This window comes from Delphinapterus leucas, chromosome 18 (assembly GCF_059928025.1).
Source record: "Delphinapterus leucas isolate spDelLeu-1000000601 "Yukka" chromosome 18, BTC_Dleu_Yukka2, whole genome shotgun sequence".
Classification (NCBI taxonomy): domain Eukaryota; kingdom Metazoa; phylum Chordata; class Mammalia; order Artiodactyla; family Monodontidae; genus Delphinapterus; species Delphinapterus leucas.
The window spans coordinates 67,489,203-67,516,968 of record NC_143146.1 but is presented as its reverse complement, the minus strand read 5'-3'; the positions used below and the strand labels follow the sequence as shown (position 1 = coordinate 67,516,968).

Here is a 27,766-nt window from a genome sequence, read left to right as displayed (position 1 = left end):
TCATTATTATTAATCTTTGCTAGTCCAATAAGGCCACGTCATTTTAAAACGAAGCGAATGAACACACCATTGTAAAGCAATTATACTCCAATAAAGATGTTAAAAAAAAAATGAAGTGAATGATACTACTCAAGTCCTAAATGACAGAAGAAATGGCTAGCAGAGCAGACAGATGCTGATCAATCCTGGGGACACACTACACTTTTACTTCCTGTCTTCTTCCCCCGATGGAATCACAGATCCTTGGAGAAGAACGCTCAGTACAGTAACTGGCATATTATTCTATTAAATCATGTTTGGGGAAAGTGTTCTTTTTCTTCTATTTTCCCTCAACTTTTAACCAAATTCAGAGAGAAGGAATTCTTTTTCTAAACACCTATGAAAAACGATCATTCTGTTTCTGTTTGGACAGTTTCAATGACTACAAGTGACCTGTAATAAAAGCCATTGACTTTTCAAACAGGTGTAATTGTTAGAAAGCTTTTCCTTATGTCAACCTCAAATCTGTCATTAATGTCTTCTCTTTAGTTTGAGTTTACTGCTCACATACACAGCACAAAAACGTTCTCCCATCTTACATCTGGCAACCTTTGATGAGAGCCACTCCGTTCCACTTTCACCATCCCTTCTCTGGGCTGAACCCAGGCCCCTGACTGTGATGTGTTCGGGTCCCTCCCACCTGGTGTCACGTGGTATAAGCAGGGCAGGGACTCTCTTGACGGCGACACTCTTTCAGTGAAAGGAGTCTAAGGGCACGTTGGTATTTGTGGCAGTCATGTTACACTAAGACTCACAGTGAACTTATGGTCAGTGAATAGCCTTTAAACTGGGCCAAATTTTCCCATCACTGTTTTTCTGCAATGGTCCTTAAAACAACTATACCAAAACCAACTTAGTCTATAGAGATTTATGTTTATCTCTTGTTAAATTTCATCTTACTGATTTGGGGCCCTTATGGAGCCAAAGATAGTTTTGGATCTCAAGTCTGTCATTTGATATATAGAATACATCTTCATCTCGGCCCACTGGCATGCTGATTAGGGCGGGGCTGGTGACAGACTCCTGTGAGACCCGCAGCTCCCTCCTCAGGGTGGTCCCCAATCCGTTCATCAACACTCTGGTGGCTCAAGTTCCTCATGCAGTGGACTGACTACGAATCTACTCAAATGTGTTTCTGTTTACAACCTCCAGCGCTCCATCTGTGGCACTGGCCTTATCTCCCAGTGTAGTTAGTGATCCTATCATAAAATGGGTTTATTTGGGGATTAAGGGTCCTGGGATTAAGGCAGAAGGAAATCCATTATCTGGTGAGCTCCATGTTGGCTTGAAGTGGAAACTAAGAAGAGCTGGAGCACAACCTATGGTCATCACTTGGGGGAAAACAAGATAATTTATTACTAGATTCGACCCATTTCATGAAAACGAGGGTCATTAGCTGCACATGCCATTTTGATGGGCAGCGAGGAACAGGCACAAACACCTCGACAGAGAGTCGCTAAAAGGAAATTTCTGACCAAGAGAAGCAGTAACCCTGAGAAACTGCTTTCTCCCAGACGGTATTAAGGAGTTTAGAAGCAAAACGTTTCTTGAACAGAAATTTTTATATCTCAAGAAAATTACTGTGTTTATTTCCGGAATCTAATAAAAACTAGTGATGTCAGTTATTTGTTGCCATAAAGACTTTAATTTTCCTAAGAAGGAGGTATCTGCATATACATTTTAAAAAGACCCTCCCAGCAAAACAACAGGCTGCTACTGATGATTTTTGCAGCCAAGGGTACAAGCTTGCCATCTAGTGGTGACTCATGTAAACTGAAAGCAGTTGATCTCAGACAATTTATGGGTTGTTGGTTTTTTTTTTAAAGCAAAAGGTTCCTTTTTGTCATAAACTATCATGGCACTCGCACCCACCCACCCACACACAAAATGGTTCCATGCACAAGTGCAGCTGGGGAAGCACTGTAATCTCTCCCCCTACTCAAGAGAGTTTTAGTCTGTGGCCAACGTAAGTCCTCAACGTAATAGATGAATTGAGAAATGACTAGGGCTTGTCACGGTGGGTCTGTCCTCTATTATGTGAAGTATCACCATTCACTCACTCTCTTATCTAATCCACCCTCTCATTCACCTGTCACTCATCCATACGATCACTTAGCACCAGGCCTGACGATTAAAGCAGAAAGAATCACGTAAAATCACTGGCATGATTAACTCATTTAAGAAAAAAACCCTTAGTAACAATGCAATAATAAAATTATAAGAGCTATTCGTATTGGGTCAGTTCCCAGTTTTTGCCTAAAATGTAGCTGGAAACATCACTGTAAGTCAAATTTTCTCATTAAGATGCTCTGACTTGATCAAATACTCAGACTTGAATAAATCATCCATATGATTAATATAGATCCTTAAGGCCAAGCTACGATATTTGTATACTGTTCTATAAGAATTAAAAATCAAAAATTCTAAAAGTTCTGCGTATGCAATGATGCTATATAAAATGAAATCTATAGCTGAAATGTCTACATTTATAAATAATTCTTTGCTACTTATAATAAACATTAAACAATTAGCAAAAATGTATCAGCAGTCTAACAATTTAAGGGTTTTTTGAGGTCTCTTAATAAAACAGTAATGCAAAGTGTGCAGTAAGGCCTTTTTTATTTCTTTCAGTTTCCCGGAGTTAGAAAATGGATTGAAACTCTCTGCATTAAATTTATTATAGCATTTTTCCAAAAATAGTCTCTAGCTCTACATTCTGCCACAAGATGGCAAATCCATGCCTGGGAAGATAGTAACATTTTAAAAGCAATGTCAAAAAAGATGAAAAATGATTGTTACAACGTAACATTGTACTGTTAAACAGTTTTATTTTTAGGGATAATTTAATTTTTATTACAAATAAAAGGGGAATAAAAAAGAAGGGAACTAATAGTCCCACAGTATCTCTTTATCTTCATACAGTCCCCTTAAAGGAGGCTCAAAGAAGTTAAGTATCTTGTTCAAGGTCAGAAGACTAGACAATGGAAGAGTGAAGCCCTTGGTTTTGAACTTTTGTCCATCTGCTATAAATCCTGAGTATGTGATTTTGTGCTTCCCATGACAATTCTCTCTTATTTCCACATAAAGGTCAACAGAATATGACGTTAATAGAAGCCTCAAGTGCAATTAGTGATGTCATTCTAATTTTGTTAAAATTATTCTATTCCTCTACCTATTTTATCCTATAGTAGATTTATCCCTGCAAACATCACCACTCCTTACCACTCTCCTATAGAAAGAAATTACTATACTGGAGAAGCAGAATTACTTTAGTTTTTCATATATATATTTTAAACCTGCATTATGAATGACTGTAATGGTGTGTGTGTTTGTGTTTGTCTATATATATGTGTACACATATATATATGTGCATATATACATTTTTCACATTCTTAAATTAGAAAAGAAAGGAAAAAGGGAGAGAACTTTTTTTCTTTTTGGGTAATTTAAAGTAAACTATGTTCAAATGAGCACAGTACTTAAAAAGTATCCTGCAAATTGTCATTTTAGTAAAAGCACACTGCTATGTAACCATTTATGGCATTTATAGAAACAGTGCTCTGGTGAAAAGCAGGTTGAACAATGGGTACACAAAACTGAACTGCAAAAGCGGGAAGGAAAATGAAACTTTAATTTTCAATCACTGAATTTTTGGAGCTTAGAGAAATTTTTAAACAAAGGCTCAGTTGTAAGTCCGTTCCCATGAGACAATCCTACATATGTCAGGACACAGGAAGAATGAGTGCAGACAAGGCACTATGCAGAAAAGAATGTTTAGGCTACTGTGGAGATGTGGAATTTGAGGGGCAATTAAGTCAGAACTCCATCATTTGACCTCAACCACCTTCATTAGCCAGTAGCTACAAGATTACTAACTTAATTGCAATTAACTAATTGCTTGTGTATTTATTTCTTGAATGCCTACTTTTCCTACCTGAATGCCCCTCTGTGAAGGCATATGCCTCTCTGTTCCCTGGCACAGTCCATGGCACAGAGCAAGCACATAGAAAACCTCTCTCCCTAATTCACGGCTTTATGTAGTCTAGTGGTTAAAAGCTTGGGCTTTGGAGTAGGACATAGGTTGTGACCTTGGCCCTTCCACTTAAGAGCTGTGATTACCTCGAGGGGGTCTTTCAACTTCTAGGCACCCCGTTTCCTCACCTGTGAAATGGGACAGTAATAGACCTTACCCCGTATGGCTGTTGTGAGGATGGAATGAAATACCAAGAGTGAAGCCCTTAGCATGGGGTGAGCACAGGTGGTCTCCACAGAAGCAGGTCTTAACAGCCTTTATTGGTGGTGGGAGTTGGGCTGTGCATCTGCCGTTAAACTTGAGCGTTCATTCGGCTCACATGGGGAGCTGGCTGCAATGCAGATCTGCACCCTGTCACCAGTCACCAGATTCTGATTTGGTGGGGCTGCAGGGAAGCTCAGAAATTTACATTTTTAACAGGCATCTGGGAGTAATTCTGATGCAGGGCGTCTTTGGACCACCGTTGGAGAAACACTGCTTTAGAAAGAGAATCATCATTTCCCAGATTTCTGAAGAGATGGACAAACTAACAGTCACATAATACATGACTCTTGGGGTTGGATAATGAAAGTAAAAGAACTATCATCTCGGGTGGGGGTGAGAAACTGAATATATTTCATTAAAATTCCACCCTGAATAGCCAACAGAATTTATGATACTCCCACATTCACTAGTTATAGCTCCCCGATGCCCAGCCTCTGTCTCCTGAATTCTTTCAATACTGTCCCCTTAACAATGGGATTAGGAGAGCATCCTCCTTTGCTTGCATGGAGAACTCTCAGTGTTTCCCCAGAGATACAAAGTTCATGAAAAGCAAACCAAAGGGGCCTAAAGGGAGGACAAAATGTCTCTGATCTTTAAATCTGTCTTCATCATGGTTATTTTTATGCTGAGGGGCTGGTGTCTTGAAAACTCACAATGATTTATTCTCTTAGCTCTGAGATCAGATTATTAGGATGTAAATTGGGAGATTAAGACAAAGTCTAAAAAGGCTTCCATCTTTTTTTTTTTTCCAAGTAGAAGCTTTCTAACACAAAAGTGCTGTTGATAAATAATGTAAGTGTAAATACTCCTCATGACTGGCCTGGCCTGGCCCATGGTCTTAACCATAGCCCTAGACTTCTTGAGCTCTATTCCTGTCCCCCTGCCTCGGGTTTTTATTTGCTAATAAATTAAGTGCTCCTAACGGTACACTAACCCTGACAGATCAACTTAAAAGACTAGTTTCCAGCTAGTTACTGAAGGCCAGCTGGAAAACAGCCTTTACAGTCATTTTTGTTTTTAAGAAAATGGAAAAGAAAAAAAGAGAGAAATGCTCATATTCACTCATGAATGCTTGGAACTCAAGACATCCTGCAGTTGGAATCCCTCTTACCAGCAGATTCTCTGGTTTGATGTCACGGTGGACGATGTTGACGCTGTGCAGGTATTTGATGGCGCTGGCCAGGTTGTACAGCATCCCACTGGCGTCTCGCTCAGTGTATTTGTTAGTGGAAGTGATGGCATCGAAGAGGTCTCCTCCCTGAGACAGAACAGCAGGAGGAGAAGCACATTAACAGATGGTCCAATGGCGCTGCCTGGAGAGGCGCGTGACACGCTATAAAGGGAGTGAAGGATGCGTTCAGGGTCTCTGGGTTCCGAGGGCTTTTCCTGCCACCTCTCTCTCAAAGGCCCGGAGACCATAGTGATTTCTCTCCCCACTGTGAGAGCCAGTGACATTTCCTCCAGAGCTCAAAAGGATTCTCTGCCTTTAAACTCCCAGCCAGGGAGGGGAAGCGGAGCCAGGTCTCCAGGTCAGAGGCCTTGTGACACCTGGGAATCCTGGTGGCATGTGCTACCCACCTCACGCCAACCGCCAGCAGAAGGTCAAACTCATAATCCCAAATCTCCCAAAATGAGAAACAGGTAACACCGCAAACTGCACCCTTAACAAAATGCTCTGCTGCCTTGTGAAATTACCACCACACACACGCACACACACACACGCGCACACACACACACACGCACACACACACACTTCTCTTCGTTCTCTAGATTTAGGTCTCATGGAGTGGGCGTAGTGTTTTCTTTTTCAATAATGTGCTTCTTTGTAAGAACAGAGAAAAGGACCAGAAACTGTCACTCCAAAGATGAAAGAGAAAGAGAGGGAGGAGGGTGGAGAAATTTCAAAGAAAGTTTTCTAGTACCATTATTCATCTGAACTTCTGTTTCCATTGTTCCTGGCTAATTTACCGTTATTTGGTGAAACAAAGATTTTAGGCTCCAATTTTAGATTCATTTATTTGAAATGCTTTCAGCGAAGTTGGGTCTGATTTACTGACAATGTGTGCATCCTTCTTGCACACAAGGTCCCAAGGAGCCGAGCCCAGTGGCTGACTGTGTTCATCTGTTACCTAACGGGCTAAGAGATTTAATTTTTCTTTTTAAATAGCAAACGCAAAATAGAGCACTTGTAGGCTGACAATTTTCAAATCCTGACCTGGCCCTCTGTGACTCTGTATAATCTCTGCTCAGGGGAGGGGAGTGTCTCCCACTGACCCTTCAGCCGCAGCAGTTCCCAAGCTAAGCACATACATTTTGTTCCAAATGAACACTTTCCCTCTCAACATTCTGTCTCACGCAAAGGCAAGGCTGCTATGTGCCGGTTTGCAGTTGTTTCCATACCACCTCGGGAGGTGGGGTTTTCACTGTGGTTCGCGTGAACAGCACGCCGGACCCTGTATAGGGCCATATGGGGTGACCCTGCCAAGCCTCCACCATCGTCCTGGTTATCTAGGTTCCAGGCAGCCTGTAAACTCATTTCTTCTTCACCTTCTGCAAATCAGTCAACAGATATTACCAGTCCTCCCTTTAAGGCGTGCCTCTGACACAGCCTTCTAGGCCGTCCCCCAGCTCTTTACGCAAAGCACTGTGTGCACGGACTGTCACCTTCCCACTCGACGTTTCTTTCTCTTGTCATGAAATCAGCGTTCCTTTCCCACGGCTCTCCCCGCTCTGCCCCCAACCTTCGTTCCAACTTGCTTAACCTCATCTCCTGCCTCTATCTAGACCAGTTACATTAATGCTCCAGGTAGGGTATGTCTTCCCTGGTCACCCAAACAGGTCACACTCCCTCCTCACTCCATACCCGTCCTCAGTAGAGCCGCTTCCTGCAGTGTCCCTTCTACTCCCTTTGTCTTTCTCACTTGTGATGATCCCTTAGCAACGGGCCCCAGGGCCACCCCGTCCACAGGCCTCCCTTCCTCTGAACACACAAGCACTGTGCATGCGTTTACATCTGCAGCCAGAAGCCTGAAGTCCCGTTCTTGGTAATTATGGAATTTCACTCTTAAGAACTGTCACTTCACTGTTTTCTGGAACACAGGCCTCATTTATCCTACAGCTTCAGGCCCTCCTGGGCATCCTACTGGCCTCTCAGGGTTTGACAAGCACAGGTCAAGCGAAATTCCTCAGGGGGGATGTCGTGGGAGACTTTCAGGTCAAGCCTGGGGTTGGCCTTCACTTCTCGGGATGCTTTCAGACCTGGCCTCACAGTGGTTCTCTGTCAGACTAAATGTAAGGGTATGATACAGTGGCTCAACTGAGGAGTCCCAGCACCCAGAGAGAATTCACAAAGGCTGTTAATGGACAATGTTGGTAATTACCAAACTATATTTGGTCATTAAGTGCCAACATGAAAATCTTCTGAATAAATGAAATTGACCTTTCTTTGTTGGAATAAACGGTTAGCATTTTTATCTCCCTTACTCTCGAACGTTACAGTAACCTGTGTTACTACAAACAAAAAAGCCCTCACCCTCAGAGAAACAAATCTTAACTTGAAGTAGAAAAAGAACAGGCTTCATCTATAAACATAAATAACCACTAAGTTAAAAAAGGCCAACAGAAGTAAAGCAAAGCAATTCTGAATGATGAAAGTTTACAGGCCCTAGAACGAACATTCTTCTATATAGTAACAGATTAGCTGATTAAATGCTTGCCTGGTCTTAAATCTTTACAAAAGGAAACCCCATATTCCAGGGTGCTGATTCCCACCACCAGCTCAGCTGAGCGGTTCTAAACAGGGTTCCTGGAGCCCTAGCCGCTCACTGGCACACCGCGGACGGAGAAGATGATGTGATTAACTTATATCACTTTACAACTAAAGTAGAAATTACTTATGCCTTCAGTTAGAGTAACATAATAGAAAAGGCTCGAGAAAACTACGACTTCATGAAAATGAAACATTCAATTTTTAAAAACTTCTAATTAAGAAATTTTCAAGTATGGAAGTAGAGGGAACAAGGGGGTTACCTTTCACCTAGACTCAACCATCGTCAACATTTGGCCATTCCCATATTCTATGATTGAGTAGAATAACAACTTAATTTTATGTGACAGGATGAGATTGTAACCTTCAGCGAAAGGTGGTAGACTATTCACATTATTATTAAGATGGTGCTATTTTTCTATTATGGTCGTGTCTAAAAGTTTAAAGCTTGCTCTTATAATAATGATACTTCTGGATGTAGTTCCTGGAAAAGTGAACGGCTTCTACTACAACAATAACAACAACTGTATTGGCATCTAATACTTTCTGTGTCACACAAGCTGGTGAAAGACATCCCTCTTACCCTCACAATAGCATTCCTAGCCATTTTTATTCCTAGCAATTATTATCCTCATTTTACACAGGAGAGAACCGAGGTACAGAGAGGTATGCCTAAGATCAGGGAGCTATTTAGGTCAAGGCTGGGACTTGAACTTTTGAGTCTAATTCTAGCGCTAATACTCTTAACCATTATGCCAATGCACAGAAATAAGAGACTGGATGTTGGTGGGAGGAAATAAAGGAGAGAGCTCTACTGTATAGAAGAGTGGGGTGCCTTGTACAGGTTTATCTCTTTCTCCAAAATACACACCTTTACTAATTCCATGACAAGATACAGCTCAGTTGGTACATCCATCTCTTCGATCAGAAGAACAATATTGGGGTGCTTCACTCTTCTTAAAATAGACACCTCGTTCTGGATCATGTGCTCCTGTTCAAGGCAAAAGTTACCTTAATCAAGATACACATCAAAATACATGAGGAGCGGACTCGAATGAACAAAACTATACTATTTGAAGATCAAGGGAGATGTATTTTGGGTAAAATATATGGAGTTTATCTTAAATTCTGATATTCACATAGCCTAGAATTGCCAAGAGATGTTGAAGGTCCTTAGAAAATGTTTGTAATTTCAGAACCTACCATGTTAAGTATAACTGCATATAGAAGGATGAAATGAAACTCAGATCACAAAAGTAACAGAAGTAAGCAAAGAGGCAAACACAGAGAAAGAACAGAAATAACATCCAATCATTCCAATAACTTTTATTCCAGGAATATTTATAGAATAAAGTTATATCCTAATACGTATATAACATTCTGTTCCACAGCTCCTAGCGTAAATTTATGTTTATTCGGGAGCTCATCTTTGTGTTTCATTCTGCCTCCAAAACACTGTATTTTCATAAGAATAAACCTTATACATACTTTGCCTCGACACTTGCTTTTCTTGATAATTTTCAGAGCATACTCCCTAGCAGTCGACCTGCAAAGAGAAAGTTGTTTTTTTTTAAAAAAAACAAAAACAAAAACAACTTAATTTCAGATCTGTTGCATCATCCTGTTAAGGACTCATTTCTTACCGCATTGATCTTGCATTGTGGTGTAACTGTTTTGTAAAAAATCCTTTTTTCCTTTTTTAAAAGAAATAAGTGAACTTTAAGGGGCTGACCAAGTGTAAGGACAACGGACGTGCTAGCATGGAACATTCACAAGCTGCTAACACTGTCATACTTGTAATAAAACTGCTGCTATTGCTAGTCCCATGCAGAAGTCCCCCTGCAAGGTGGCTGTGCTCTGCCCCTCCCTCTGAAGTGGTGTGGTCAGGATGTGAGTTTCTGCCCGTCTTCTTCCCAGTCTCTCTTGAAGTTCTCTCTCCACGAAGTGAAGTGTAGCTGTGACAGTTTTCGGAATGGCTCTCACGGCCACACTGACAACTCTCAAGACGCAGTTCACATTCTTCAGACTTGGGTTGTTTGCACCCCTGTGTGTTCCACTGGAGAACTAGCGGATGAGGTGCTCAAGGGATATAGAAAGGGATACAGCCATTAACTGAGCATCCCGTGACCTCCTGGGCCTTTCATCGCTGTCTCATTTGATAGAAGTGAAATGGAGGTGACGATGAAAATGAACTCGCTTTGCCAAAGCCTCATGGCAGCACTAAGGTCAGAACTTGGAGCTCTTGGGGTCTGTGCTTCGCATGCAGCCCCGCCAACATTGCCCCTCCTCCGCGGTGGGTGTGGGAAGGAGGGCTTAGTCACACTGCAGCTGTAAACAGCTTCCTCATTTGTGTCACCATTTCCCAGACACTGCAGTGCCAACCACGACAGGTCCACCGTCAAAGGACACAACACATACTTCATAATCGTCAGAAACCACTACTCCACAAGCACTGCCATTTCATATCTGCTGGGGAAACCAAGAGAGTCTAGCTTTTCACCTACAGATAAAGGCCAATTTTAGGGGTCCAAATGAATAAAATGGGAGTGAAGGTGATCAAAAACAAAATTTTTAAATAGGGTTTTAGAATTTTCAGTATGGAGAATTTCCTAGGTGTACATTATGGCAAGAGCAAGAAAGTGATGAGCCTCCAAACAAATCATGAGGCCAGATATTAACAGTGTGTTTCAAGGGCATGTTAGAAACCATTCATGTCATTTACTTCTAAAAATACTTCTTCCGCTATACCTCCAGGACCTTCAGAGTCCTAGCCTGCGGAAAACCGTAAACATTGACCAAGTTGTTATAATTGTGCCTGAGGAATGAAACTAGATTGAAACAATCATTTTGAAGCTGATTTTCTCCACTAGAGAGCGCTGTGGTTCGGATGCGAGGAGGTTAAACCCCTCTGCCTCAGGGCGGCTCCCCTGCCCGGATGCAGGGTACCCAGCGCAACCCGAATTGCCTCAGCCTCGTGAAGAAATGGACTGAGAGCCCCAAGTATGCCTCTGTTGATTCTTCAGGCCCCCGTGTGGGCAGAGAATATGATGGAGGAAGGCTGAGTCAGCCTTGGCTAAATGCAGGGCTTGGGGTGCTGGATGACCCCACATAAACACCAGACCTTCAGCAAGGCTGTGTGTGTACTATGGGATGGGGGTGGAGGAAAAGCACTTCAGTTAGAGGGCCAACAAAATACTTCCCATTAGAAATTTAAAATGTATGCGCAAACAGATAAATGAGAACGTGAAATTACTCATCTACGAGGGGAATCCTCGCATCACAGAAGGAGCACAGGGTCCCTTTTCAGTAACTCTTCTTAAGAGGCTTCTGAAGGGTCTGTTTGCAAATTTGAAAATATTTAATCGAGGAAAACTAAAAGCTGAAGTGTTTCTGGATTCTGCTTTTCGTGAATCACTAAAAATGATGACAAAGCAAATCTAAGACTGGAATACATGAGCAATTTCCTATCTAGTTTAAGATGCTTCATTTGATGGCAGGGAATCTGAACTCTTGGTCTGACAGCTTTGATAAAAGCCAGCAGTCCCAGGCAGGTACAGAGAGCTAGAATGAAGCCGACACTTGGGCTCAGTGCCTCCACAAAGGGGATGGATGTGGGATGGTGCTGGTCAGAAGATCCAGGAATTTCTTGGCTTTGTCCTCTCCATGGCTACCAATTGATCCTCTGTTTCCCTAGAATGAGTAACACTTCAGCCTTGCTACACTCAAAGCAAAGAGCTGGTGTGGGACCCGGGAAGGCTGAAAATCCTCCTCTACAGCCGGATAGACAAGGAACAGAATCCCCAGGGAAGAAGAGGGTGTATTGGCTTCCAGGACACCAAACAATCAGGTTAGATGCTAAGCCTACAGCTGAGGGGAAAATGCAAGCAAACCTGCGTTGCAGTGGCCCTAGAGCTTACTAGGAAAAAGGACCTTGTGGGTTGACTACCCAGAACCTTACAAAATAGGATTAAACACCCAATTAGATTTACCCATATTTTATACCAGACAGTGAGCCCTGAGGAGGACCACCAAAATTAATACTGAAAGGTTTCTTTCTGGATTCCTTGAGGACAGAACTATAAAGTCATAATAAAATCCTTAATTACTAGAAGTGCGTGTTTATAGGAAAGTAGCTGAATCTGGAAAATGAGACTAAAAACAGGTGCTAGGACTAAATGTACACCATAAGAATAAAAACTTCACCGCTTGCTTTAAGTTGGTAAATGAAAACATTTGGCAAGAAATAAAACCTCAAATAAAATATCTGCCTTCCTCCGTACCCTAAACTCTGAGGACCACTGCCCCCAGGTAATCATTCGGCAAGCAGCAATGAGCATGGTTCTTTGGTGGCTACAGAGGTGATGGAGACCTGGTCTTTGACCTCAAGGAGTCTACAGTTCCGTGTGTCGAGAAGGAGAGAAGACACCTGGATTGCTGTGGAACGTCCAGGCCATTTGCTTGTATGCTCCTGAAATTATATTCTTGACCTTTCATGAAATTACAGAAACCTCAAATGCCACAGCCAAAGCGGCAACAGCAGAACAAGCTTTGTTTTCCTCCTTGTCTACAGGAACTCAATTTGTAAAGTCACTTTCCTGTTAAGTTTGACCCAAGGCTAGAGCTCGAACTACTAGGGAGAAATGTCTGAATTTTACAAACTTGGACTAAATCTACTTTTTCAGGTTTGTACTAAAAATGGTTTGGAGAAAGCTGTCTTGTTTAACTGAACGATTCTCAGCCCTGGGGCAGTCTTCTTCTCACCCTTGCCCTCAGCCCTGGAGGGTAGCAGAATGTTTATGCAAAGGGTGCTCTGGACCAACGGGCTTTTGGTTGTTTGCTGCGTTTTGAAGTTTTATCAAGATCATGTGGAAGAGGAAATGTGGCTTCCCAGGCATTCCTCTGACATGGCATTTACTGAATTTCAAGGCAGTCCTTTGCTTACGCGTCAGGTTCTCAAGCAAAGGGGCCCCGTCTTGACTCTCTTTGTAGCCCTGGAGATGGCCCAGCATAGACCTGAACTAGCAGGGGCTCCAAACATGTTGGTGGAGTTGTGAAAACTCCACAGGCTGGTGGCAGTAAGGACAGTGACAGAAAGACCCTCTCCCCCAGGAAAGAGGGGTTGGTAAACAGCACCCTTTGTTTACCAATTAATCATAATAAGGCTAAATCTCAGGGCCTCCCTGGTGGCGCAGTGGTTGAGAGTCCGCCTGCCGACACAGGGGACATGGGTTCGTGCCCCAGTCCGGGAAGATCCCACATGGCGCGGAGCGGCTGGGCCCGTGAGCCATGGCCGCTGAGCCTGCGCGTTCGGAGCCTGTGCTCTGCAACGGGAGAGGCCGCAACAGTGAGAGGCCCGCGTACCGAAAAAAAAAAAAAAAAAAAAAAAGGCTAAATCTCAGCCTCCTCTGTAAAGCAGAAAACTGAGGCATCCCAGTGTCTTGTCAAACATCTTCAGAGTAGAGTTTTATTTTGAATTTGAACTTGGGCCCTATGGCTATCAGGTGCCAGAGCATCTTTAGGAAGGAAAGAGGAAAGAACACTGTCAGGTAGCTGAGAGATACTTAAAGTTCTTCATGCTGATTCCTCCTCCAAATCCCACTTCAGAAGGAAATGCTTTCCAACTATAGGTACCCGGTTCTTGAAAATTCTGAAGATTGTCTAGGTGGATGCAACCCATGTTGCTGACGCTAAAGTCTTAGCTCGTTCAGGTGGGTTTGGGCCTGCCTACCTTCATTGCCAGCGCTTTCGTTGTATAGTTCTTTGGGTTTACAGGTGGAGGAGAGAAAGAGGGAATCACGAGCAGCTAGAATTTTAATCCAGTTCTGATGCCTACGGTGCCAAAACGTGCAAGCAGTGCAGGTGGGGAGGAGGGCCAGGAGCCACCTGCGACACTGTCCCTGCTCATGACCGCATTACCGGTACCCGTGGCTTGAACAGTAATTAGTCCACACAGAGCCAGGAAGCCAGGGATGAAGGGCATCTCATTGTGAGCCCCCTACCCGTGCTCGGATCTCTTCTTAGTGCTTTTCAGCTTCTTGAGTTTTCTTTGGGGCTTCGAAAGGCTCCGCAAGACAGCTTCAAAAGTCCACCAACATCCTTTAGAATGTCCTCGGGGCTCCTGAGGCCACTCGAGACTGCTATGGGGAGATAGGCAGAAATCGAAGCAGACCTGGCATCCCCTACGATGGGATGTGCTGGCACGGGACCAGGGGAGGGACGGCCTCTGCAGCAATGTTACTGCATCCATTATTGCAGGAAAACCTTCCCTGTGACAGCATATTATTAACGGAGGAGAGGCATACTTGCCCTTTTTAATACATATTCCTCCTTTAAAATATGACGGAATGTACCCCCGCAAGCAATGTGTGCCATTCAAAACATTCTTAGCTCCCTTTTATTTTCCTGGACCTCTGGAAAATATTAAAAGATTGTTTCGTGATACCTCTGGGGAGAGAGGGCAGATGCCATATGTCCTTGTTCCGCGGGAGCGGAATACTAACACTTTTGGGGGGCAATCTGGTGTTTAGACTCTGACGATTCGTATGAGACCCAAGATGTGAACTCATGCAAAACGCACACAATGCAAACCAGAAAGAAAGAAATTAATTCAGGATGGAGAAATGATACATTTCTATCATGGGAAGACCAGGACTGTGGGACTGAGATGCTATCGTGATCCGAGGACGAGCACATGGCCACCACTCCAGACTCAACAGATGACACACCCTGGCAAGGAACCAGGCGCCGCGGGGGAAGGGCACGGGGATCTGCTAGACACGGGGTTTTCTGCTGCAGAGGAAATTAAGTTTAAAAGGGCTGGGCTTGCTATCAGTAAAAGTATCAGTGAAATATAAAATTATATAAACGCACACACTCTTCCACCCATTACTCTGGGGGTGGCTTTCCCGACTTAACTTCTATCTTCTTTGTACAGGGACAAATGTGTTGTGTGTGACTTTGGCTCAGCGAAGCCACTTTCTTACGGAAGACCCCTGGTCCGAGGTAGGAGGCACTGGTGCAGAGTGGTCCAAAGGCGTGGGTTTTGGAGCTGAACTTGAATCCCTGCCTTGCTAAGTACTTAACTAGCTGAGTACTTAACTTACTTGGGCATCTAGCTTCTCCGGGCGTTCTTTATATGAGATGGAAACAGTTTGGGATTATATATAATAATCCCATAACTATGGGATTATTATGATAATTAAATGAAGTATCGTAAATTAAGGGCCTTGTATGTAGTTTATGCTCAGTAAACAGTGGCTGCTCCTGTTTGAGGAGGTGTGAGGCCCAGGAAAGTCATGGGAAAATTTCTATATTTCGCAGTCATGCAACAGATGGTCAAACTTCATGGTGGGAGTGGGGGAATGAGGGGGAGGGGAAAAGTGGGGCAGCAGGATTAGCAAAGGGATTTTTCAAGCTGCCTGTCACTCATGCCCGTCCCCGACACAGAGCGGCTGCTCTAGGGGTCGCTGTCACCGTCCTCAGGAATGACTTGGCCCAGCTGCTATGTTGAGTGGGGCAAAGTCTGAGACCCACTGCTCCAGGGGAGCCTAAGGAGGGCTCCACTACCTTAGTCAGGCAAAGGGTGAAGGGTAGCAAATCAGTGGTCACTGGCCAAACTCAGGACCCTCACAGTGTCTGAGGCCCTGGGCAGACGTCCAGCTCTAATGTGGCATGGATCTTCATTTCTAAGTCAACGGACTTGGAGAAAAATAAGTTCTGGGTCTTGCAGACAGAGCCTCTAGTCTGAGACATCCTCTCTGAGTGGAGGTGGAGATTAAAGCATTCTTTCCACACAGTGTTGAGAACTCGGGCAGCGCATAGGGCCCTCTCCCAGGGAGTAGGCGAAAGGGGAGCACAGAAGAGCAGTGGGGAAGGTGCTCACCCCAGACCAGCCCCCAGGGAGCCAGCGGACACACTCCCTGAAGGAACCAGGTGGGTGCCCCCGCCTTTCCAGTACTCTGCTCAGCGGCCCTGAGAGGAAGTTGCTGGCTGACCAGGTCCCCCGTAAGAAACGAACTCCAAATCTCACGCTGGGCTTAGGGTTTGAGGCGGTCTTGATCTGGGCTATGACTATTACTTGTCACTTCTCCAACCAGTAGCCCCAGCTACTGCCCTTGATTAGGTATCAAGGTCCCAGGGATAAACCTTTCACTCCAAGTCCTTCCCTTTGGCCCACAAGAGTGCCTAGTTCATTCATTTTAAAACATTTGAATGTATTAAATGCTGTTTTTGTCAGGATCAGAACAGATACATTTTGAAGTTTTTTGAAGTTACTGTATTTAATTTTATGAAAGTTATATGTTAGAGATATACACCCCATATAAGAATGTTCTGACCTTTACAAAATGTCTCAAAACAGTGCCGAAAAAACTATTCAATAGTTCTTTTTGTTTGTTTTAACAAAATAAAAGGACTTACCTGAAAGCTCTGGCAAAATTTTGCTGAGTACATTAAAAAGAAAAATCAAAGTCCTTAATTTATAGATTGTCCCCAGGAATCACTACATTTTTCAAATCTGTTGTTAGATGGGCTTTTCTTTCTTTTAAATATTTTTTACATCTGGAGTTGAGACATTAACCTATTCCATATGTGCCACAGACCGCAAATAAAGACGCTGTCTTGGAAAACATAACGCCAAGTGCTTCCTTTAAAGCTCAATGCAAATGATATCCTTCTCACCTTTCTACACATTCCTTGACAACAGCAAAATTTCCATCTCCTATTGTCCTTCCGACTTTATATCGTTCTGTTATTGTGGCTGGAATCTGGAAGCCTTCCTCCAGCACTTCTGAAAGAATCATTAGTATGTTTTTATTGGTAGAAAAGGGAACACAGATGTTGCACAAAAGAGACGTTTAGAAGTATCATCTAATAGACTGGAACTGATTCAGCGTCAATATGTCATTTTCTGTATACGGAGGCCAGTCCCCGACTCCCACCTCCTTGCCGACATTGCATCATCAACCATTATTACTAAGACGAATGATAAACTAAAAGGAAACGTAAAATGTATGGGGTCCACTGCCACCTAGGTAAATGCAACTTATGCTTTCTGCCGCAGTGGGGATTCTGAGGAGGAAGTTTCACTTTTCATTTCATGCCAATTTGATCAATAGCGTTTACTGCATACCCATGGTGTCCAGAAAAATGACATTCCTAGGTAGGGAGGAAGATTCGGTTCGTAAGGGACTCTGGGCCGCTTGACATTGTACAAGCATGAGAAATGCCTGCTGTTTGGACACTTAGCTTTACTACATCCTGAAATAGAGATCTCCATAAAATTCCTTATGAACTAAGCACTGATTGCTACCCCTCCCCAGTATCAATGAGCAGATTTTAGACAAATTTCTCACCAGATGTTGAGTTAAAACTGCAATATCTATTATGTCTGTGAACAGAACAGTTTTGTAGTTTCAACTATGTTAGTGCCACTAACACAACGCATTTTCCCCCTTAAAATGCATTTTGAAATATTTTACAAATGCCTAATAATGCTTTAAATATCTAAGGCCATAAAACTAAATAAGCCACACTTAGGTCACATAAATATAGTGGATAACCTTTAACATCTTAGGGGTATAAAAAGGCTTTTATAGCTGGGCTCTAAAATTTACATGCTTTAAAGTTATAAATCCTGGCTTTCCCTCAGGCAACCTGAATACAAAATGTGATGGAAGCCTAGTGTGCTTTCTAAATGTGCTCCTTTTCTGACCTTTAATCATAAACTGAGACTAAACATTTCTTCTCAAAATAAAATTAAAACCGTAGGTGGCAAATGGGCTTTCTTGGTGATTTCCGTGTTCTCATTGAGTTTAGTCTGCAGGGTTGGGGAACGGGAAATGGAAACTCACAATCAGCAGATATCTGCTTTAGGGCCCTTACTTATTCTGGTTTTGTGATCATTTCCAGTCTACACCACTCTGGATTCTAGAGTGGAGGAAACTTCTGGAAAGCGTGTACAAATGTAGGACATTTTCTGCTGCTGCTTTTGTCCTCGGCATTTCTGCAACCTCTTCACCTCTTTACAGGTGACATTTTACATTTAACCCACTAGAAGCTATCTCAGTGGTCTCCGGAATAAAGCGAGACCTGGGGACTTACCTCCACTCCCCCCCAACCCCTCGATCTCACCCCAAAGAAGTCACAATTTTGCCTCCGTTTGAAGGATTCAGCCTGGGGATTTTTGTCTAGCCCATGGTTATTACAGAAAACGGTTGGAGAAGTTTCAAATCCACTGCAAAGCACCCGAATTTACAAAATATCTCTCGGATGACGCGGTCTTAAGGCTCTTTACTACACGGATAGTAAAAGTAACCATCCTTAGCTGTCAGCGGCAACCCTGGCTTCAGATGGGAAATGTAGGGAGGTACTTCCATCCTTCCTTCCACTGGGCACCCATCTGCAGCACATGGCTTGGGATTTTTTTCCTGACTATTGAAAAAATGTATCTTTTAGGCTTTTGGATAAGAAGAGTTAGCCAAAAAGGCTCTGTCAAGGACCATTTCATTTCATTAGGTAAATAAAACACATTGGAACAAAAGAGGCTTCTGAATTTCATACTTCTGGAAATACCAAAAAAGTCTGATATTGCATGGCAGTCAAGAAATAATCCTTGGGTAAGTCAGGTATCTCACGTAACATAATAAAAGTGTTTCCCCCAAATGGTACTTTACTGGAAAATTAAATCATATTATTTAAAACAAATAAGGGGTGCTGATTCTGTAACAGTGGCTTGATCATATCAGTTTTATACTTTAGTTTCGAAATACTTTCTCATAATTGATTTGAGCCTGATAATAACCCCCAGGGAGGAAATAGGCATATATTACAATCTCCATTTCGTAGAAGAAAAACTGAGATGTGGAGAGCCGAAGAGGCTTATCTAAAACAATCCAGGAGTTAGCAAAAAAGTCTATTCTGGAATCCACATCATCTCACCACTTTCTGAAGGGAATTCACTTAAGGTCCAAAGAATATTTTTGCAATTGCCATCAATTCATTCTTTCTGTAAAGCCAGATTTTCACATGTTGACTTCACTTAAGTTAGAGTGCCTCTGCAGGGCTATCACAGTCAAGCAAAAGAGTCAAGATGTGGGGGCTTCCCTAGTGGCGCAGTGGTTGAGAGTCCGCCTGCCGATGCAGGGGACGCGGGTTCGTGCCGCGGGGCGGCTGGGCTCATGGGCTCATGAGCCATGGCCGCTGAGCCTGCGCGTCCGGAGCCTGTGCTCCTCAATGGGAGAGGCCACAGCAGTGAGAGGCCCGCGTACCGCAAAAAAAAAAAAAAAAAAAGTAAAGATGTCTTTCTTGTTCCAGAAGTGAACAGAATTTGGAACAACAAAGGCAACAATTACCCCCTTTTATTTGCAAAGTGGGCAATAGCTGGCTTTGTTAGGGTGCTTATACCTTCAGAGGATGGGAAACGACTCCACATTAGGCTAACTCCCTCTTCCCGGCCCCCCGAGAGTAGATACCGTACCTGGTGGGAGCCACGTTCAATCCTACCCCCTGGCTACGAGCCTCTGAAGCTGCTTCAGGCTCATTCTGCTGGAGAAGTGACAGTTTCCTGGTGGGTGTAAATTTAGCCAGCCCATCCTCTGCCCAAGCACAAGCTGAGCCTTCTCCTCAGACACCAAGTCCAAAACTCACCACCTTCTCCAGGTCCGTCGTTCTCGTCCATCGAGCTGCAGACTTTGGTGGATGCCAGTGAAGTGGAGGAGCCGCCATGCTGAGAGCTCTGCGGGGGGAAACAGAAACAGAGAATAAACATCCTCGGTCCCACTACCTGAGTCTCCAGGTGGTGTGCCCAGCCCAGAATCTCGGGAGGTAACCGTACCCACCACCAGGGAGAAATTGGTCTTAACACTCGGAAAGGGAGGCTCTTAGACTATTCATTTGGGACTACCTCTCCCCCCACCCTATTACCCAACAACAGATGGCGTTAACTGAGTCAGGCTCATCACCGTCCTTTGGATGTTCCGTGATTTTTTATTTCTTTTTCTCAACGTTAGCATCCTTTTGCACACTGTTTAGGTTTGGCAGCTTTGAGGTATCTCACCTCACTCTTCCACACCCTCATCTGCAAACAGGCTTCAGATAAGGGGTCATTCTGATCTTTTTTTTTTTTCTATTCTTACCATAGAAAAAAATTTTCTTCAGTTTGTTTTTTATGGAATATCCTTTAAAAAATATTCAGCTTTGCCACATCCTTGGAGAAAGGTTGAAGAGTGGGTTTCTTAATTCCATTTTGAGATAAAGGCATAGCACTAAGCAAGTTATTGATACATTAAATGTTACATAGCAAGAAACATTGACTTATTATTACTTTTATTCCTGAGGCAAAGAGAGAACTGAAAGCCTAAGCCTGTGATTCCTTTGTAAATTTGGGGTGTATTTGGACCCAAGACCCATGAGAGCAAACAGGGTAACAACTATATTACAAAGCTCAGAGGATGAAACAATACCAAATATTTAATACTGTGATCAGCCACGAGGCAGTACTTTAACAATGAATCTTTCCATCCCTCTATCTACTCCTTGAGAAAGCAATTTGCACATTTCAATGCTATTTCTAAACAGTGAACACAGCTTGTCCTAAAAGATCCTCCTTCTGTTTCCTTGGGTTTATCCACTTGGTTGGCCTGATGGGAGCCTGGAGGCGGTGAGGGGCGGCATGGGCTCATGGTGCCGGCTGTCTGTGGAGCAGAGAGAAGGGAGAGAGCGTCTGTAGTTGAATTAATAATGAAGAGGTGGCGAGAAGCAAAGTTGACCTACTTCTGCTCTGCTTACCTGTCTCCCTTCAACCTCCTCCCCATTCCATCCAGCCTTAACTGTGCACAAAGTAAGTAGGAAGAGAAGTTTTACGTACTGTCATTGTGCCCAACAGTATCTTGCCATTACGCCCAACAATATCAGGAAATTCAAAGATTTTAGTCTTCACCCAAAGGATGAATATAATCCGGCAAACGCTACTTCAGTCACTGCAGCGCCATTGGAGTCAACTGCCATAGCACATTCTCCTGGGTGCGCTAAGATGACCACGTTCCATGGGACGAGTTCATCAAAGCTGACAGGTGACACGATGGGAATAAAAGTTAAGTTCATGGCATTGATGCATCTGCTTCCTCACAGGACTTTCTAGAAGTTTTGTGGTTACCCTAGTACACCACATGCCTGAAGGTCACCTAGTCTGTGTGATGTGCCTTTTACTTTCCAGTATTGTAATAATCCCCCAATCCATCAGCCTGGTGACTTGAGCTGTTTCCATCCTTATATCTCATTCAATCTCCCTTTGTGACCAGAAGCACGCATTTGTCCTGTGGCAGGCCAGAAAGGATTCAGATTGCGACCCTGAAACAGAGTTTTTCTTGCTGGGACACTAACTGTGCTGTCATAACCAACTCTGTCGAAGGCACTATAAATGTATGAGCCTCTAAGTGTGCTCTTCTGACTTTTACGGATGTTTGTTTGTGAAAACCTGATATCTATAATATTGGAATACATGGCTGAGACAAGGCAGATTTACGATGTCGAGGTCTGGAGAAAAGAAACATTAACGCTACCGCATTTGAGGGGAAGGTTTGTGTTTTCCAGAACAGGGAGATCTTTTATCCCTTGTGTCATTGCTTGTGCTGTAGACAAATGGTGTTCCAAGCAGAAAAGCAGTAAGGAAATGTCTAAAATGTAGACTTTCTCTTCTGGGCCTTCTGATCCTTGAATTTCTTCCAGCAGCATCACAAATGGTGTTTAATAATGCAGACACACTGTGGTTTGGGATGGCAGGTGCTGTCCTGTCATATGGCGTTTTAGATTTTAGAATACAAAGACACATTCTTTCAGAATCAAGCATTCAAATTAATAGACTAGTAGCGTATTTCCTAGCAAAGATGTCCACGACTTATGGACTCAATTCCAAAATCTTGTTCTTTTAATAAGAACGTCAGATTCTCAATACAGAATTCTGACCCAAATAATATGAAAACATCTTTTAAACTGTAATGTTTAATAAACTTGCTGGATATTATTCATTAAACTGCCTTATCAACTAATGAATTGCATTTTCAACAGTGCCACCAAATGTCTGATGCCCTTCAAGCTGGCCATAGTGCCAGCTGTGTTTTTATCTGCCTTATGAACAAAAAAACCCTCAGGTTTTTTAGGCTCTGGTTAAAAAAAAAAAAAAAAAAAAGTAGGGTTAACACAAGTCTGCTTATGTTTAAAATTGCTTATTTTCAACTTTAGGTTTGAAAACATACTCCAAGTCATTTCAAATTTCATACTGTCTGAAGGTAACAGACAATTGTAAGAGAAAAACATTTAATTACAAACACGGTACTCTGAAAATGGAAAGTTCTCATTTTATTTACTATGCTCAAATGACGTAAAATAAATGTATTAAATTTCTAACGGTGTTAGCTCTTCTTTTCCCCCAAAGAAGTAAGATAGTTAACATTATACACTTTTCCAAGACAATGACCATTTATGGATTCAACGAATTTCAGGGACTGAAATGGACCTTAAATATTACCTGTTCTACCCTACTTCCACTGAGAGACCAAATGCCCACTACAAAAATCCCAGGCACGTGGTCAAATGGCCTCTGTCCAAACACCTCCAATACTGAACACATTACTTCCTAAGGCAGCCCCCCTAACTGTTAATGAGGCAAAGAAAGTTCTTCCTTAAGTTATGTTCAAATGATGCCCCTCTACATCTCCTATTTGTTGTTCTTAGCTCTCACCTCTGGAGCCACCCAGTACAGTGCATTTCCCAACAGGACAATGTTTCCGATATTTGGAAAGAGATACTTGGCCCCTTCTGTGTCTTCTCTTTTTCAATTTCAATAATCCCAGTTTTCTGGGTTGTCAGTCATCAGACAGGGCCCCGTGACCCCTTGACCCTCCAGTTGTCGATTTCTCTGGTTAACGCTAGTGCTCAAAACAAATGCAATATTCTAGGTGTACCCGGACCAGCACAGAGAGAGAGAAGGGTAGAGCTTTCTTCCTTGTGAATAGAGTATTAATGCACTTTAAGATCATATTGGCTTAACAGTAACAACATAACTTTTAAGCCTACACTGAACTCACAGTGTGTTAAGATATCCTTATTCTGTATTTGAGAGGTTGGCGTTTTGGATCAAGTCTAAGACTTCGCATTTACTCATGTTAATGTCATATTTATTACATTCATATCCTTCCAGCCCGTTATTTTTGGATTCTGATTTTGTCACTTAACATTTTTGCTGTCTCTCCCAGTTGAAGTCATTCAGTAATCACCACAGCCCTTTGAGCACCCTGGTAACTACTCCTAAATATACTACCTTAGACGGCGTGGGGACATTTTGATTATTGCCCATAAGTCTGATTGAAGGATTTTGAAAATACTAAAGGGAAAATGTGTAGGTTCTTGTTCTTTAGAATTAACCCAACGAGATGAGTCAGCCTCTATCTATGACCTACAGAAGCTAAAAGGCCCACTTATATTTTTGCATGCTTATAAATGAAATCAATTTACTTATTTGGTTTTTCTGAGAAGATAAACCATTTTATAGGATACATGATGATAAGATTTTGTGTTTGCTTCAGTCAGTATGCGAATTCCAAGGCATAGGGGTGTACAGTGCAAAACATAGTAATTTTAGAACTTAACGCAATTAGCTGCTCTAAGAGATATTCTGACATTTGAAATGTCATTGCTTCCAGGCAGATTTAATGGGAACCAGGTGGACAGGTTGCTGGCACCTGGATGCTTTTATGGCACACCTTCATAAAAGCACTGACCTCAGTAAGAACACATCCTAAGTGTAGCTTTGGATCATGTAACAGATGGAGAACATATCACACTTTTTTGAAGTAAGTGAGAAAGCTGACATAACAGTTCTAACCACATTTTACCAAGATGTATCTGATGACTATGTAGTAAAAAACAGTTCATTTCAAACATAAAATGGTACGAGTTCCTCCTGCCACTTGTATTAATGGCACTCAGCTGGGGTCCACACCGAATAATGACTACAAAAATATCCAATTGATCCAACTGATGTAATTAAGGTAGAAAAACCTCACCAGATAACTTGAGCTTTTTCTGGATAATTACATTGTTTCCACTTCACATTCTGTCTCGGCATGCAGTTATTACTTTGTTAACTTTTTTTTTTGGAAAATGGCAGTAAAAGAATTTAGAAATCAACTGGATCAATTTTATAAAGGAAACACAACCAACAAATATTTAACAAACTCAAATAATTGTTTTGGTGATCCTGACTTGAGGCCTATAGAATGTCTAAAGATGATCTCATATAACAAAATTAAATCATAACCTTTGTGTAGAGAGCTTGAAATCCAAGGGACTCTGTGTATATAGAAAAAAACATATATTCATTTACTTTCCAAGTGGGTAGAGAACAATTAGTTGATGACATCAATCTACAATAACTAATAAGGCTCCATTACTTGAAGCAAGGCACAAAAGTAATTCCTTTTTCCAAATTCCCTTGTCTGCATTCTCCATAGTATGCATAACCTAAAGTTTACAGCACAGCAAACACGTGCATAACTCAGAATGAATACTGAAATGCGTAAGAAGTTATAAACATTTGGTCAGAGTTTTAAAAGGACTGTAGAACTGTCATTCATAAAATAGGTTTACTCAGAGGAAGAGAAAATGAAAATGGGAATACTGAAATCTATGTTAGTGAAACCACGGAGCCAAGATATCAAAGATAAACACGTTTAGTTACGACTCTGTTGTATGGGGCAGTCTGCTTTGCTGCTACCATCTAATCACTATGCTCACTTAAAGCCAGGATCTGTACATTTAGAATCTCAACCATTTGTCTTGGTGGGCACCAGGTCTCCTCTTAGGAGTTCCTCGCTGTGAAATCATAGTTTGGAAGGGGAATCTCCTCTCAATAAAAGAATTCCCTCCATGATTTACTCCTCAGTTTGGATTCCCAGCACTACTCTTTCAGGCACCTGCTCCATTTCACTTTGAAGTCTATTATATTCAGAAAGTAGAAGCACAATTTGGAATTTTATAAACTTGTAAACATTCCTTCTAGCTGTACCATTATTGCTTTGAGTACTGACTATATTTAGGTTATCATGGAAATAATAAAGAGAACCAATTAAAGCAAACTATAATTTTAAGGTTAAAATGAACCTAGTAAAAATGTTAGATTTAAAACCAGAATTTTAGACTTCTATAATAATGTTAATGTAAAAAATTTTTTTCTAACTAGGCCAGTAGAATTTTCTATTCTCCCTTATATACCATATTAAGAATGAAACAGATTATGGGTCTTTGTTCTATATTAAAGTTGGGTAATCAAGTTTGTTATTATAGTTATTTTATGATACATTTTTTTATTTAGCACTTTTAAAATACCTTTCATACACACACATGCACCTATATACACATGCACATTTTTTCCCCCTGCAAGTTAGATGACTTTGGGAAAAAGGCCTTCATGCCCAGGAGGAAGTTACTAGGGTTAAAATTTCTTTTTTTTCAACCAGTTGCCAATTTGTCTGACATATTCACCATTAATGCAACCCTGAGAGGCAAGTGTATCAATGATTTTAATAGAACCAACTAAAACAGAATTCTTCAACAAAATAGTCGTATTTCATCGCTACTGTCGGTATTTTATACTTTGGATGTCATGCGGTGTCATTCTGCAGTATCTCAGGTATTATCTGCTGATGCTAATTACATCATAAACCACCATAAATATGATTATGAATGTAACCCTCACCCCACACAGTCATTTCAGTTTCAGTGTCTACTTATCAAGTTTGCTGAAAGAAACTCACTGAACAACATAGGTGGTTTTTCCTGTTTATTATAGTTATTTTTAAGGTGGTAAGTGTCACAACATTAACTTTGAGGGGAATAACATGGTCCAGTGTGAAACACAAGGTACAACATTTTACAGTGAAGCCACAGTACAAAGTGATGGAACTTTCAAAATTGGGTAGGTCAATGAAACATTTCATCATTTCGCTCTGTAAAACTCTGCTGATGGCCTCAACTGATGGATTTTTAAAACATGTTGCTGTTTAAAACATTTTAACACCAAATGCTTTTTTTAAGAGAATGCACATCCGAGTAACTCAAACTGTAAGCAGGAAATATGTCAACCTCTCTGCAAAAATTTTGTCCAAATTGACAACATTCATAGTGTATTTCAAAGTAAAATGTCCTCAGAACAAATAAACTCAATTCCTTGCTTGTTGATGAATATAAACTCAAAGAAACACATCACAAGAAAATTAACTTTCATAGTTCTTTGCCTATGACCTTTCAGATACCTACTACCCTGGCTTCAAAACCATTTTGTGGCCATATATAATACAAACACCCATGTATTACATGCATCATTTATACTATCTTGGAATTTATCCATCGTCTTTACTAAAATGAACCACATTTTAAAGACACTATATATCATGCACCCTGAAAAATTACAGCTAGGGCCTCAGATTTCCTATCTTTTCCACATGCATTACAGGCACAAAGTTACAAATATTTTTCAGCTGACAGTATAACAAACTGCATCAGGCAATTGGTATTTCGAATTCAATATATCTCTAATTTTCACACTATAATTCTGTGGGATATCGTTGTCACTGACATGCACAGTTAGAGATGCTAGCCAGGCTAATGCAAATACGCATAAATAGGAAATGTAAGTATATACAGTATTGGGTTGGCCAAAAAGTTCATTCCCAATATATTCGTTCAATTAACATTTTCAGGAGTGTGTATATTTGTTATACACATACAGGAAGTATAGTAGGGTTACTACTGAAAATACATCAATACTTTAGAATCGTGTTTTGAAAGAACATACAAAACTGCCTTACAGGTTATCTGGCTTTGCAATTCAACTTACTTCAAATCAAACACAGTTTGAATTCTCTTCGATTTATGTTTCAATATAATTACTCACCTACTCACAACCCTATAAATCAATACTTCCTTTTGTTAGTGAATACTGACTGACAATCACCACATGTCATACACATTAGAGAAGCAACAGTGATAGTATATAATCATTTTAATAATAGAATATCAGGACATAACAATATAAGCATTAATGTATGCTTATATTTAATAGTTAACACAATATTGGATTTATCTGAATTTGAAATTTTTGTTTAACTGGATTCCAAATTGTTTAAAATAAATCAGTACATCTGCCTATTATTTGGAACCGTTTTGCCATACTAGTTTAGAAAACTACTTTTGAAGTTAAATATGCCTCAATTAATATGTCATGGGTAATGATTTATGACATGAAAAGTCTTACATACAATTCCACAAGAGCCAGTAACTTATAAGGCTGTGTCACAAATACCATACTCTACCATTTATGGTCTATAAACATACACAAATACTTACATAAGCACACCCATATACACACTGAGCCCTGCAAATTTACGTAAACACCTACACACCTGGGTAGATATATGGCCACATATGAAAAATTTAGTAGTCCAATAGCTAAAATATATGGAATTATTTTTAAGGATATTATTCTATATATTCATTCATTTGTATTAAGAAATGTGGCTTTTAGATTTCATTACTTTTAAATGAAAAAAAAAAAAAAAATCATGTACAGATCTGCAGTGGATGCAACCAAAATACCCCTGCTGGTTAAC

The 27,766-nt window shown here is 41.5% G+C and overlaps 1 protein-coding gene across 1 annotated transcript in view; it reads right to left on the bottom strand.

Annotated features, from left to right (window-relative positions):
• The window catches only part of DCLK1 (doublecortin like kinase 1), a 64,486-nt gene extending 44,243 nt beyond the window's left edge, over nt 1-20,243 (bottom strand). Inside the window, exons 1-5 of the mRNA XM_089899674.1 lie at nt 19,752-20,243; nt 16,782-16,890; nt 9,591-9,648; nt 8,974-9,093; nt 5,448-5,594 (exon numbers count right to left, since the gene is read on the bottom strand). Coding sequence (XP_089755800.1) covers nt 5,448-5,594; nt 8,974-9,093; nt 9,591-9,648; nt 16,782-16,890; nt 19,752-19,869 — 552 coding nt within the window. The 5' untranslated portion in view covers nt 19,870-20,243. The remainder of the gene's footprint in view (nt 1-5,447; nt 5,595-8,973; nt 9,094-9,590; nt 9,649-16,781; nt 16,891-19,751) is intronic.
• Nucleotides 20,244-27,766: the final 7,523 nt, after the last annotated feature.